The 11,362-nt window shown below is 41.2% G+C and overlaps 1 protein-coding gene across 5 annotated transcripts; it reads left to right on the top strand.

Moving 5' to 3' along the window:
* Nucleotides 1-2,437: 2,437 nt before the first annotated feature.
* On the top strand, nt 2,438-11,298 carry LOC125303578 (serine/arginine-rich splicing factor 11-like). Of its 5 annotated transcripts, XM_048257395.1 has the most exons (13): nt 2,438-2,750; nt 3,564-3,697; nt 6,223-6,338; nt 6,516-6,605; nt 7,101-7,150; nt 7,511-7,543; nt 8,378-8,514; nt 8,630-8,714; nt 8,821-8,940; nt 9,075-9,164; nt 9,422-9,493; nt 9,857-10,040; nt 10,363-11,298. In XM_048257395.1, exons 1-13 carry the CDS (start codon nt 2,629-2,631, stop codon nt 10,549-10,551), a joined length of 1,422 nt encoding a protein of 473 aa, XP_048113352.1. In that variant the 5' UTR covers nt 2,438-2,628; the 3' UTR covers nt 10,552-11,298. The 5 variants fall into 5 exon arrangements, with proteins under 5 accessions (XP_048113352.1, XP_048113360.1, XP_048113377.1 ...); XM_048257403.1 differs by lacking the exon at nt 7,511-7,543 and having other exon boundaries at nt 2,439-2,750; XM_048257420.1 differs by lacking the exon at nt 2,438-2,750 and having other exon boundaries at nt 5,756-6,338.
* Nucleotides 11,299-11,362: the final 64 nt, after the last annotated feature.

Raw genomic sequence — 11,362 nt, 5'->3', positions numbered from 1 at the left:
GGGGGAGAATTGTAACTTGTCTGAGACTTGTGTAATAAGTTACAATGTTGGTGCAAACAGTCACATATTAGGCCTATGGACTTTCACTTTATGCTGATCTTCTGATTCATTTTCTGGAAATGGAATAAAGAATTTTTTATGGAGGAACACTGGAGGGACTACTATAAGGACTTTTCTATTGACATTAATAAATGGATATTTTATGTTCTTGTTTACTTTTGAGATTACATCTCAGCCAAAACAATATAATTGTAGCCTATGCTATAATTGTTGCTGACCTTTTGAGCCCCATGCGTGTGTATATTTTAACATTTTAAATGCATTGGGCTCTAATTTGAATGATGGGCAAAGTGCGAAGTGGTGCAAGTGGTGGCTAGCATGCAGTAGCCAGAAAAAAACATTCTGAGTTTGATTCCCGGCTGCCACTTGAGCAAGGCACCCAAAGTTGCTCTGGGGAGACTGGCCCTTATAGTCCATGGGCCAGACCAGATACCGGTACCATCTGGGTGGGCAAATTCTAGTTGTGATTTTTTTTATACCTACACATCCCTAGTTTATGTTTTGATATGATAGACCTCTGAGATTGGTAGCTTTTTAGTGGTTATCACCTAATGAAGGGCAATTCCATGGAAAATTGCATTTTTTGTAACATCCATAACGCCAATAAAATGTGATAGTATGGTATGATGTGAATGATTACATGAAATTTGAGCATTTGCTATTTTTGGCTGAAGAATGTAAATGAGAAAAAAATCACAAAAAAATGAAAGTTATCATTCATATCATACAAAAAAGGTATTTCACTGGCATTATGGATGTGACAAAAAGTCAATTTTCTGTGCATTTGCCCTGAAGTAAACCACCCTCTAATATAAATCGCATTTTAGACGCCGGGTGCATATCCTGGTTGAAACCATGGTGAAGACACTTGTCAATGTTGTATAATATTGTGTTTGGTAGAGTACATCCTAAACTTTCATTTAAGCACAAAAGGTGAAGCCCTCTGACAAACACATAGGTCACTGGAGCTCCTTGAACCAACAAAAACACAACATTTTCCACAATTTCCACCTGAACTATAGATAGATAGATATACTTTATTGATCCCTAGGAGAAATTCAAGGTCACAGTAGCATACAAACAACACACACACACACACACACACACACACACACACACACACACACACACACACACACATTCAATAACAGCAAAAAAGTATATAATACTGTAAAAGTATATAATATAAAAAACACAACAAAGCAATAAGGACTATAGAAGATAAAGAATATACTAAATATACAAAATACAAATTCTAAATAAAACTTAATCAAAATCAATTCTAAAAAACAGTATCCACATAGTGGGTGAATAAACAATCAGGTGTGCTTGCAATGACTGAAGCAGGGACTGAGCCTGTGGTTCTCAGTGCATAAGGTAAGGTAAGGTGCTCTGTGTGAATGAGTGTCATGGTGATGGTGCACTCCTATACACTTTCTTTATGCCCTGTGGCATCAAAGAATATTACAGATACAAAAGACAGAAACTTAAATACTCTCTGGACTCCAAGGATTCTGGAAATGTATGTTTTACCCATACTTACCCATACCATTGTTGGATGTGATTTCAGGGCTAAACTAAGAAGGATGACTTTGGCCAAAATTCCGCACATGGAACTTCATTAGGTGATAACCACTAAAAAGCTACTGTACCTATCTCAGAGGTCTATCATATCAAAACATAAACTAGGGATATGTAGGTATAAAAAATCACAACTAGAATTTGCCCACCCAGATTGTACCGGTATGCTATATTTTGGGTCTTTGGCCCAAGGACTATTAACTGACAAATGTAAGTTTGTCAATTTGGATAAAAGCGTCAGGCATTATATAAACAAATAAATAAATAAGGTGTTCAATCTATCCAATGCTAATTTAATAACTAGTTAAATCTGTGTGTTAATTTAACAACATAGATAAGACCTTAACTGCAAACTGATGAGTCAGCACAGTATTTTCACATGCCACATTGTGACAAGAAAACTTATAGTATGTTCCAAAATACTGCATTCCAGGCCTAGTTCTTTTTTTATGAAGGAGTTCAGAAACACTTGTTGATAGACTTAGCCTACCATTAAAAAATATTTTAATTATTTTAAAATCCTGACTATTAAAATAACAGACCATTTTGATCTTCATGGCAATTTGTATAGGTAAATAATCTAAGAGAAAGCCCAGCCACACAACAAGAAATAATCTACACTCAGAAACCAATTCCTATAAATCCATATTGGAGTCCATGTAGTTGTAACCATTCAATTTAGTGTATCTGTTGTGATTATTCGATAGGCCTTACAAGTATGCCAGGCCGATATTTCTTTAGGCTTCTCATTTGCAGCATGTCCGGCGGACATCAACTTGCTGCCTCGCGGGATCTCTGCATAGGAGTATTGCGCATGTGCGCAGGCAAGAAAGAGACAACTATTGTGGTTGTGTCATGGCGGCGAAGCGGAAAGGAAATTTGTGTTGACCTGACAAAGTATTGGCATTAAATCGGAAACATCGATACTAAGGCTACAGTTTAACGACTATATATTTCATTTGTTGTTTTTGTTAGACATTGTCCATTATGAATTGCAGTACAAACGTAGTTCAAGTGACCAACGTGTCACCAAGTACAACATCGGAGCAGATGCGAACGCTTTTCGGATTCCTTGGAACCATCGAGGAGCTGAAATTGTTTCCGCCAGAGTAAGTGAAACTAGCTAATGTTAAAATAGAAAGCCTGCAACGTTACACTGTACGCTATGGCCTTGTGGAGTCACACTGCTGCATAATTTGGTAGTGAACACAACTTGATCCGATTCCTCGCCTGTAAAATACATCTGCCCATCTGTTTGAACAGCTTGCGTTAGCTAACGATACATGGTCGCTAACGTTAGCTCATGTTAACTGAATGCTAGCTAACAAGATCCACAATGTTTCCATGGGTTTAGGACGTTTCCTTGGCTTTGACGGTAAACTAGAGGAAAAGTTATGCTGCATTGCAGATTAGAGAAATTACCAAAAGATTTGAGCCGAAGGTCAACATGGATGCATCTGCGCTGCAAGTAATCTGGGTTACTTTATTGTGTCCAGCTAACCGTAGATACACAACGTTAGCTCGCCACCCAGTCATCAGCACTAGGTAACATTAGCAGAGCGTGCCGTTTCCCTCAAGCTAGCACCTAGCTGCGTTAGCTAATGTAGTTTAGTAGGTTCTGGCGCCCCTTACTACACCACTCTTATTGATTTAGTCCAATTTAGGATGGGAACAGCAGAGAATGAATTTGGTGTAGCGTTATTAAGGTGTCTAGTAAGCCTGAGAACAATCTCTACAGTGATAGTTATGGCGTATTGTTAACGTTAGGTCAGTTGAATTTGGCGTTGTTACTGAGGTCAGAAAATGGCTTGTTTTTTGTAATTCCATATTGAGTTTGTGTATGCATTCCATGTGTTTTCATGGAAGTGTTTGTTTCAGTGATGTTTCTCTTATGTGATGTTGTGATGTGATGTCCCCCCCAGCGAATCTCCGCTACCAGTAACATCGCGGGTATGCTTTGTGAAGTTCCGTGAGGCAGAGTCCGTGGGAGTGTCTCAACATCTGACCAACACAGTCTTTGTGGACCGCGCACTGATAGTTGTTCCATTTGCTGAAGGTTGGTGTGCTACATACTTTTGCGTGTCTGTTGTGAACCATTCTTATGTGACCCCATACTGTTGGGAGAGTGAGGCCATCCTAAAACTCTGAGTCTGGGAACAATCTGTCATCTTAATTTGTAGACTTAGCTGGCATTTTTTTTTTTTTTTTTTTCATTTCTCCCTTGTCTTTGGGGTTTGTTGGGGGTGCGTCACTCTCCCAATACAGGTTCTGTCTGTCTACTTCCTATCAGAATACAGGTTCAGATTTGTAAAAAGTCATCTAGCTGGGTTCTTATTAAAGGCCTTTGGCACACTATAAGAACATAAGCTAAATAAGCAAGAATTAAGTGACCCAAGCAAATTGCGTCCCATTAACCTCTGCATAGGATCAGTTGCATGGACTGCACGTTAACATGGCACTGACACACCTAGTAGATGGGGTCAGTGACTTTGTCACTGATCGTCGTCTGTCTCAGCATAACTCAAGTCTATCAAAGGTCTGTTATAGGGTCCCTGGACAGAGCAACGCGGGGCCAGAGGCTTCCCAGAAGACAGATGAAGTATTTGTGCTAAAAGCATAACCATGTCTTTGAAATAATTTATTTTCTCTCTCCTCCCACAACAGACTTATCGTCTATTAAACTTCTCTCTGTTATTTGTGTGTGTGTGATTTTTGTAGTGGAGAAGGCAAAAGCAGAGCCCGCTCCTTGATGGCTGAAAGTGGTCTTCTGCCTGCCAACAGGGGGATTGTAGACAGTTACAAAAGGCCAGCAAGCATTTCAAGCCCCCTTTCTCTCCATTTTTTAAATCTGTTCTCTCTCTGTGTTCTTTCTCTAATTCTCTTCTTCAGATGCATCATGCATTTTAGATGAACAACAGCAATAATTTCACTTCAGTTTAACGTCATAGAAACGATATATGCAGTCAATCGATTCTACTGCTTTATTAAGTTTGTGATTCCAAAATTGCAGTGCTTTTATCCGGTGTCTTAGTTGTGAATAGTCACATGAATTGGAATTTGTCAGAAGCACTGCATCCTTTAATGGTCACACTGTACAACTGTGCAGGTGACGATACAATTCCCAAATTGTGGTCTTGTATTCTCTTCGTCTCATCCCAAAACATTCTGATTTTTAAAAACAAATAGTTTGCTCTTATATCATCTCAATTTGAAAAGTGGTCTCAAGTTTTACAATCTGTAGCACAGGCTCACTTTGTGATTGGACAGTCAGATGATGCTTTTGCACAGTTGTATTGTCAGTGATATCAGAAAGGTAAATGAGGATGTGAATGAGCCACTCCACATGTAATGCGTGACTGGTGTAGTGCCCTCTCTTTAACAGTGGTCTTTCTGTTTTTGTTGTTGTGTTTTACAGTTCTTTTTCCTGGCTCTGCCAGCCCTGTTTACCAGACCCCTGCAGAAAATGCCACCCAACAGTTTTGTCTCCTGCAGCACAGTCTTCTCTCTCATGTTGCCTGTTCTATGTGTTTCTCTGTATACTCTGTCCCTGTGCACTCGGTTTATTTTGAAGTCATGCACACAGCACACACACACACACACACAAACCCACAGCACACATACACACGTGCATACACACATGTATCATTTTGCATCGATCCCGTTAAGAATATTTTTATGTTCAGGATTCGTTTTCTCTTCCCATCCCCCTCTTCCCAGAAGCAAAGGCTATTGTTTAGCTCAGTGGTAACGTTGACGGGCTTTTGTTGGCTGTGAAACCAGAGAGCTTCCAGTTTTCTGAGCTCTCCACTTTAGGCCCAGATCCGGAGCCCCGTAGGTAGAATATGTGAGTGAATATGTCTTAGGTTTGTGTAAAGGGCTGGGCTATTTTGAATGATCCCATACTGTCAGGTAAGGATGGTTTCCAGCAAAAGCCCAAATTAGAATTATGAATCCTAAATGTCAATTACATCTTAATTCACATGATGCATAAGAATCATTGTGTTGCTGGTAAGTCTCACCAAGACATGATGTACCATGTTAATGTTGATCTCCGAAATCTCTTAAACTCTTTTTGTTTTGTGTATCTCGATTTTTCTTCTGTGTGCTCTTTTAGCGAAGCAGCCAACGTGAGTCGCTTGTTCATAAAACACCTATATGAAAGTTGAGAGCACATCCCCTGTGGAGAACCGACTGTGCTCGCTAACGTTTGGTTCATGACTTAAAAAACGAGTTCAGGTGATCACATCTTGGCAGTCTCAACTGCAGTAGTGTGTATTTGTGACATTTTTTTATTTTTTTATTTTCCCCATCTTAAGTTATTTAACATTGATAGAAAAAAGAGGGTCCAGTCAAAGCCACATAGCACTGAAGGAACCTGTACTGAAAGAAAAGTACAAGAGCTTGTTATGAAACTTGTGGCTAGCTGTTGATCTGAGGTACTGACCTGAGTAAGATGTCTTCTTTTTGTACTTTTCTTTTGCCTTTATTTTCTTTGTATGTCTTTTTTTTTCTCTCTCTCTTTTATGTGTCTTTGGATGTCTACCTTTTGCTTGAGTCTAATGCTGTGTCTTCTTTATGTAGGGGTTATTCCTGATGAGGCAAAAGCTTTGTCTCTGCTGGCGCCAGCAAATGCAGTGGCTGGGATTCTTCCAGGAGGTGGTCTGCTGCCCACCCCCAACCCCCTGGCATCGGTGACGGTGAGCACACAGTCCAACACAACCTCTGTCCCGCAGCGGTTGTATATTAATCTCTGTTATCACTGGGTGAAATCTCTAAGATAAATGGCAAGGGTGGCTGGAGTTCATTTCATTGTCATGCCACCCAGCAGTCGGCTTCAAAATATTGATCGAACAATTGCTCCTGTTTGTTCATAGATGGGAAATCCTTTGGGTGGCCTGGGAGCACCCAGCATGGACCCATCTCTGGGAGCCTTTGGACTGCCCGGAGCAAACATGAATCCTCAGGTGAGGTTTTCTTTTTTTTTTCTTCTTTTTTTTTGGATACCGTGTTGATTGTGTGTTCCAATTGTATTCTTCAAATGGAGTTTCCCAGTTATGATACCCACCCAGAGTTCGACATTTCAAAACTGGAACACACTCAACTTGGGTGTGACACAACCCCCTGGTCCCAGCTACCACTTACACTGAATCAGAATTTAATTTTATTTGCCAATGTTCACACATACAACAGATTTGGTTTTGGTTGGTGTCACTCTGGCAACACCGTAAATGGACAGTGACAATAAATAGACATTACTCACATACATATACACGTAGATGGAACACAATAAACAAGCAATATACAGATTACATAAACTGACCAGACAGTGCATGTGAAGTGCAGTATGGAGTGCTATGACAAATTTTAGATTGTAAATGGTTAAGAGATGTTGTTGTTATTATTATTATTATTATTATCATTATCATTTCAAAAAGTAATTTGTGCATTTTAATTTTCAGTCTCTCACTGCTGAACAGCTGCTGAAGATCATGACTTCTGTCGATCCAAAGTAAGTTACCAAGAACCTGGTACACAGTGACTATTTTCAAGTAACTTTAACAAGATTAGTTCTTAGCTGGTGACAGTAGATTTCTATTAAGACGTACCAATGCTGAGCGTATTCTCTTGCCTCTTGATTAGTACTGTAGTAATTTGTGTCTCTTTTTCACTCCTATAGGAAAGTAGGGAAGTAATAGGATATAGGACGTCAGTTATGTCAGGAAGTCAGGGCTCGAAATTAACCTCAGTGTCCGCAGCTGTCCCGAATTCTACTTTATATTGTCTCGGACTTAACCACCAGTGTCCCAAATTCAAGTTCTTGTTTTTTTCCATTTTACGTAATAAACATGGCATAATAATCTTGTTTCAGTAACTCGCATCACTTCATTGACTGGTCCACCACGTAAGTTCTGAACACTTAGTGTATTAAACACCATTTTATGAATATTAATCTCCCACCTGCTGTCCTGCCTACACCACTCATTTCCAGAGGTTGCGATATAGACTCATTGTACGTCATTTTGAGGTTGCGCTAGACTTTCTCATTATCCGTTGCGTCAATAATCTATTTTCATTTGTCTTTAATTTTAATGTCAGTTTGTTTTGATGTCATATCCTGCAAATCGCAGTGAAAAATTACCAGTACCCTCGGAAATTACTGTGACGCTGTCAGATACTCTCAGATATTCGTTGGTTTTCTCAGGATTATAAGCCTATCTTAGAATTGCCACAGGGAAATGTAAAATGCTAACTTTGAAAACTGTTTTCATAGTTATCTTGCAAGACTATTGTTTTGCAGTGTTTAGGTCATGGCTTTGTTGCCGTTTCGTCTGTAAGTGACAGTTTTTTAGTCAGGCACAGGACTAGCTGGTCATCTCGTTTTTTTAGAACACCAACGTAACCTTACACCATCAGTCAAAAATGTTCACAATGTCATGAAATCAAATGCAATTTCCCAGCCTGCTTCAAAACCTGTTTTTGTATTATTTTATTCAGACAAGAAAGAAACATTAGATTCCCATCTGTGAATAGTTATATATGGAATATATGGAAAATATCCATTTTGAAATTTGCTTTGACATTATTTCTACTCTTCTGGAGTTGTCCCAGACTTTCTATGGTTTACCGGGAGCAATTTGTTTGGTCCCTGGGACAACAGGACACCAGTAATTTCAAGCCCTGGTCATGTCAGGTGAAGTTCATTTGTTCGCTAAGGTCTTTGCTGGTTTCTGTGCAGAATGAATCCCATGGCGGCTGGCATGGGTCTGAACCCTGCAGCAATGAAGGCAGACGCGGCCAGCAAAGAGATTGAGGAGGCTATGAAACGGGTGCGAGAGGCCCAGTCGCTGATATCCGCTGCCATCGAACCTGGCAGTAAGTGCAGATGTCGTATAATTTGTAACCCACATTTCAAACATCTCGTTATTGCAGTCTTGTCTTCAAATGAGAGTTGTCTGTGTTCTCCTGACAAAAGAGTTTGTGTTTGTAGATAAGAAGGAGAGCAAGCGGAGCAAGCACTCGCGCTCGCGGTCCAGGTCCAGGCGGAGGAGGTCCCGCTCCCGGTCCAGACACAGGTACAGAGTGGCCTCAGAGGCCCCATGTGGCCAGGACTAAAATGTCTGGGTCTTTTTGATTGATTGTGACAGGTCATTGACTTAATTCCCCGTGTGTGTGTGTCAGGCGCTCCAGGAGCAGGTCTAGGCGGCGCTCGCGATCCAGGAGCAGACGACGATCCAAGAGTCCCCGCAGGAGGAAGTCTCACTCTAGAGAGCGAGGCAGACGGTCACTGAGCAAGCCCAGGTTCGCCCCCCCCCCCCTTCTGTCTCTTCTCTTTGTTCTTTTGGGGGTTTTTCCATTTCCATTTGATTAGTTCCCATCAGGTTTCTTGTTGTTGTCATTTCCCTGTGCATTCTGATGTGTTGTTTTGAATCCAGGGACAAGAGGAAGGATGACCGAGACAAGAAGCGCTCCAAAACACCCCCCAAGAGCTACAGCACTGCCAGGAGGTCACGCAGCACCAGCCGGTGAGCGCACACACACACACACACACACACACACACACACTCTCTACTGTTAAATTATTCATGTAATACCCTCTGTTGATGACTCACCCTTGATTCCATTCACAACCTGGTGGAAATGAGGGCTGGTTCACAAGACAGCACCAAGGTTCAAACAATTCTGAACAGAACGCAGTTCAGTAACCAGTTCTCTGTTGGTCGATAAGCACCCCTTATGAGCGCTGATCCGTTTGTTTGTACTCTGCTGTGTCATCCTACAGGAGAAGGAGGAGAAGCCGCAGCGCTAGCCGAAGTCCCAAGAGGATTGTGTCAAGGTCTCCTTCGCCCAGAAGGTTAGTGTCGGATCACACACACACAAGACACTGGAACATTACGTTGGGTTTACAGGCTTCTAATACAGGTTTTCCAATCTGAATGTTACTCATTGGCGAGACTGTCAATCACCTAATTCTTCTTCTGCACACTTCTTTATTACAGTTTTTAAAGAGGCTTGTGTCTCTCACATAACTGACAGTCAGTAGTTGTAAATATTTCATTACCACTGTGGGCATAACAGTTAATTCGGTCGTAATTATGCATGTGGCGTTCAGACATCATGACTTGATATTGTGTTTTAGTGCACTGAACGCTGGTGTCATTCAGGACTCTGACATGCTTTTGCTTTTAACGCCGACCACACGGCTTCGTTTCCATAGACACAAGAAGGAGAAGAAGAAGGAGCGAGAGCGTGAAAAGGACCGAGGGCGCGACCGAGACCGAAAGGTCGAGAAGGACCGCAACCGAGACAACAGGGAGCGATCCACTAGCAAGAAGAAGAAGTCCAAAGACAAGGACCGGGACCGAGACAGGAAGTCCGACAGCGAGAAAGGAGACGTCAAGGTGCTTTATCAGTGAATGTATTTCACAGCCTGACCTGACTCTACTAGTAGGTGCAGCAAAGGTTGTTGTTGCCAAAAGTAGCCTGGTTTGAAAAAGATGCGTTTTCACTAACATAGGAAGACTATGCCCAGACCACTACAGTGAAAATACACTTGCGTTAAAAATGGTTCTGTGTAAAAGTAAATTTTAAAATTGGACTCTGTTCCAGTTTTCCAAAACAGTTTTTAAGTCCCTCATAAGGAGTTGATGTGTGTAGAATTAGTTTGTTGTCGAGTTCGATCTCTTGGCTTTATTTCTTCAACTGGAGTCGTCTGGCCCTCAGGTCACGCGTGACTACGACGAGGAGGAGCAGGGTTACGACAGCGAGAAGGAGCGAGAGGACAAGAAGGAATCGGACGACTCTGGCGCCTCTCCTGTCCACGCCAAGGGCAACGGCGTGGGGGTAGCCAAGGAAGCCAAGCTCAACGGCGACGACCACCATGAGGAGGAGGACATGGAAGTCAGCGACTGAGCCAGAAGAACCAATGTTACTGTTATCTCGAAACCCCCCCCCCTAATCAGTTCTGAGTGGCAGGTTACACACCCAAGATGCGATGACTTAACATGGCATATCACTCACAAAAAAAACCTTTTAACCCTTTTTTTTTTGACCATTTTAGTTCATGTGTATAGCTGTTTTCCTCCTCTGACAGACAATCCATTAGTAATGTTGTGGTGGATTGGTCTGTAGATGGAAAGTAATGTCATTTTTTCCATTTTGTTTTGTTGTTTGCAAAAGAGCAGGACAGTTAAAAATTGAATGGTTGTAATTTTTAGTGGACCTGGGTCTGTGATGTTGGTAGCAGTGAGACCCATGTCACAATTTTTTTTAATGCGTTGACCTTAACTTGATCATTACGCTTTGAATTATTTGAAGTCATGTAAGCTTGATACATTGTGTATAACCCTGTCCCTCATGAAGGGGCATTCATAATCAGAAATCATTTCCCCCTCACATCATTTCTTGTCAGCAGCATTTTTTTTCACCTCTGGTGATCTTACAGAAGTATATATTCAAAGTGTGCCGTCATTCTTGTTAATGGCAACGTGTCGTTTCCCCTCTGAGACTCTATGGCTAATGTACAGTATAGTCCTATGATGCTTAAGATCCTAGTAGCCAATATTCAGTAGAGATGATTGCTGAACGTTTATTTGGGTTTGTGATGTGTTTTATTGTTGCCTCTTTTTATACTATAAATAAACAGATGGTTGAAAAATGCATTTGTTGTAAATATTTTATCAGAGTGTGAGCAAAGTTACTTCCATGGCAAAACTGCAAAACC

Source organism: Alosa alosa, chromosome 1 (assembly GCF_017589495.1).
Source record: "Alosa alosa isolate M-15738 ecotype Scorff River chromosome 1, AALO_Geno_1.1, whole genome shotgun sequence".
Lineage (NCBI taxonomy): Eukaryota > Metazoa > Chordata > Actinopteri > Clupeiformes > Clupeidae > Alosa > Alosa alosa.
Note: the sequence above shows the minus strand (reverse complement) of the source record. Positions and strands in the feature narration are given on the sequence as shown.

Coding starts and splice junctions, on each gene's coding strand:
- LOC125303578 (XM_048257395.1), top strand. CDS start 2,629: ATGAATTGCAGTACAAACGTAGTTCAAGTGACCAACGTGTCACCAAGT. Junction 3,698..6,222: donor AGTTGTTCCATTTGCTGAAG/GTTGGTGTGCTA, acceptor TTCTTTATGTAG/GGGTTATTCCTGATGAGGCA. Junction 8,515..8,629: donor CGCTGCCATCGAACCTGGCA/GTAAGTGCAGAT, acceptor TTGTGTTTGTAG/ATAAGAAGGAGAGCAAGCGG.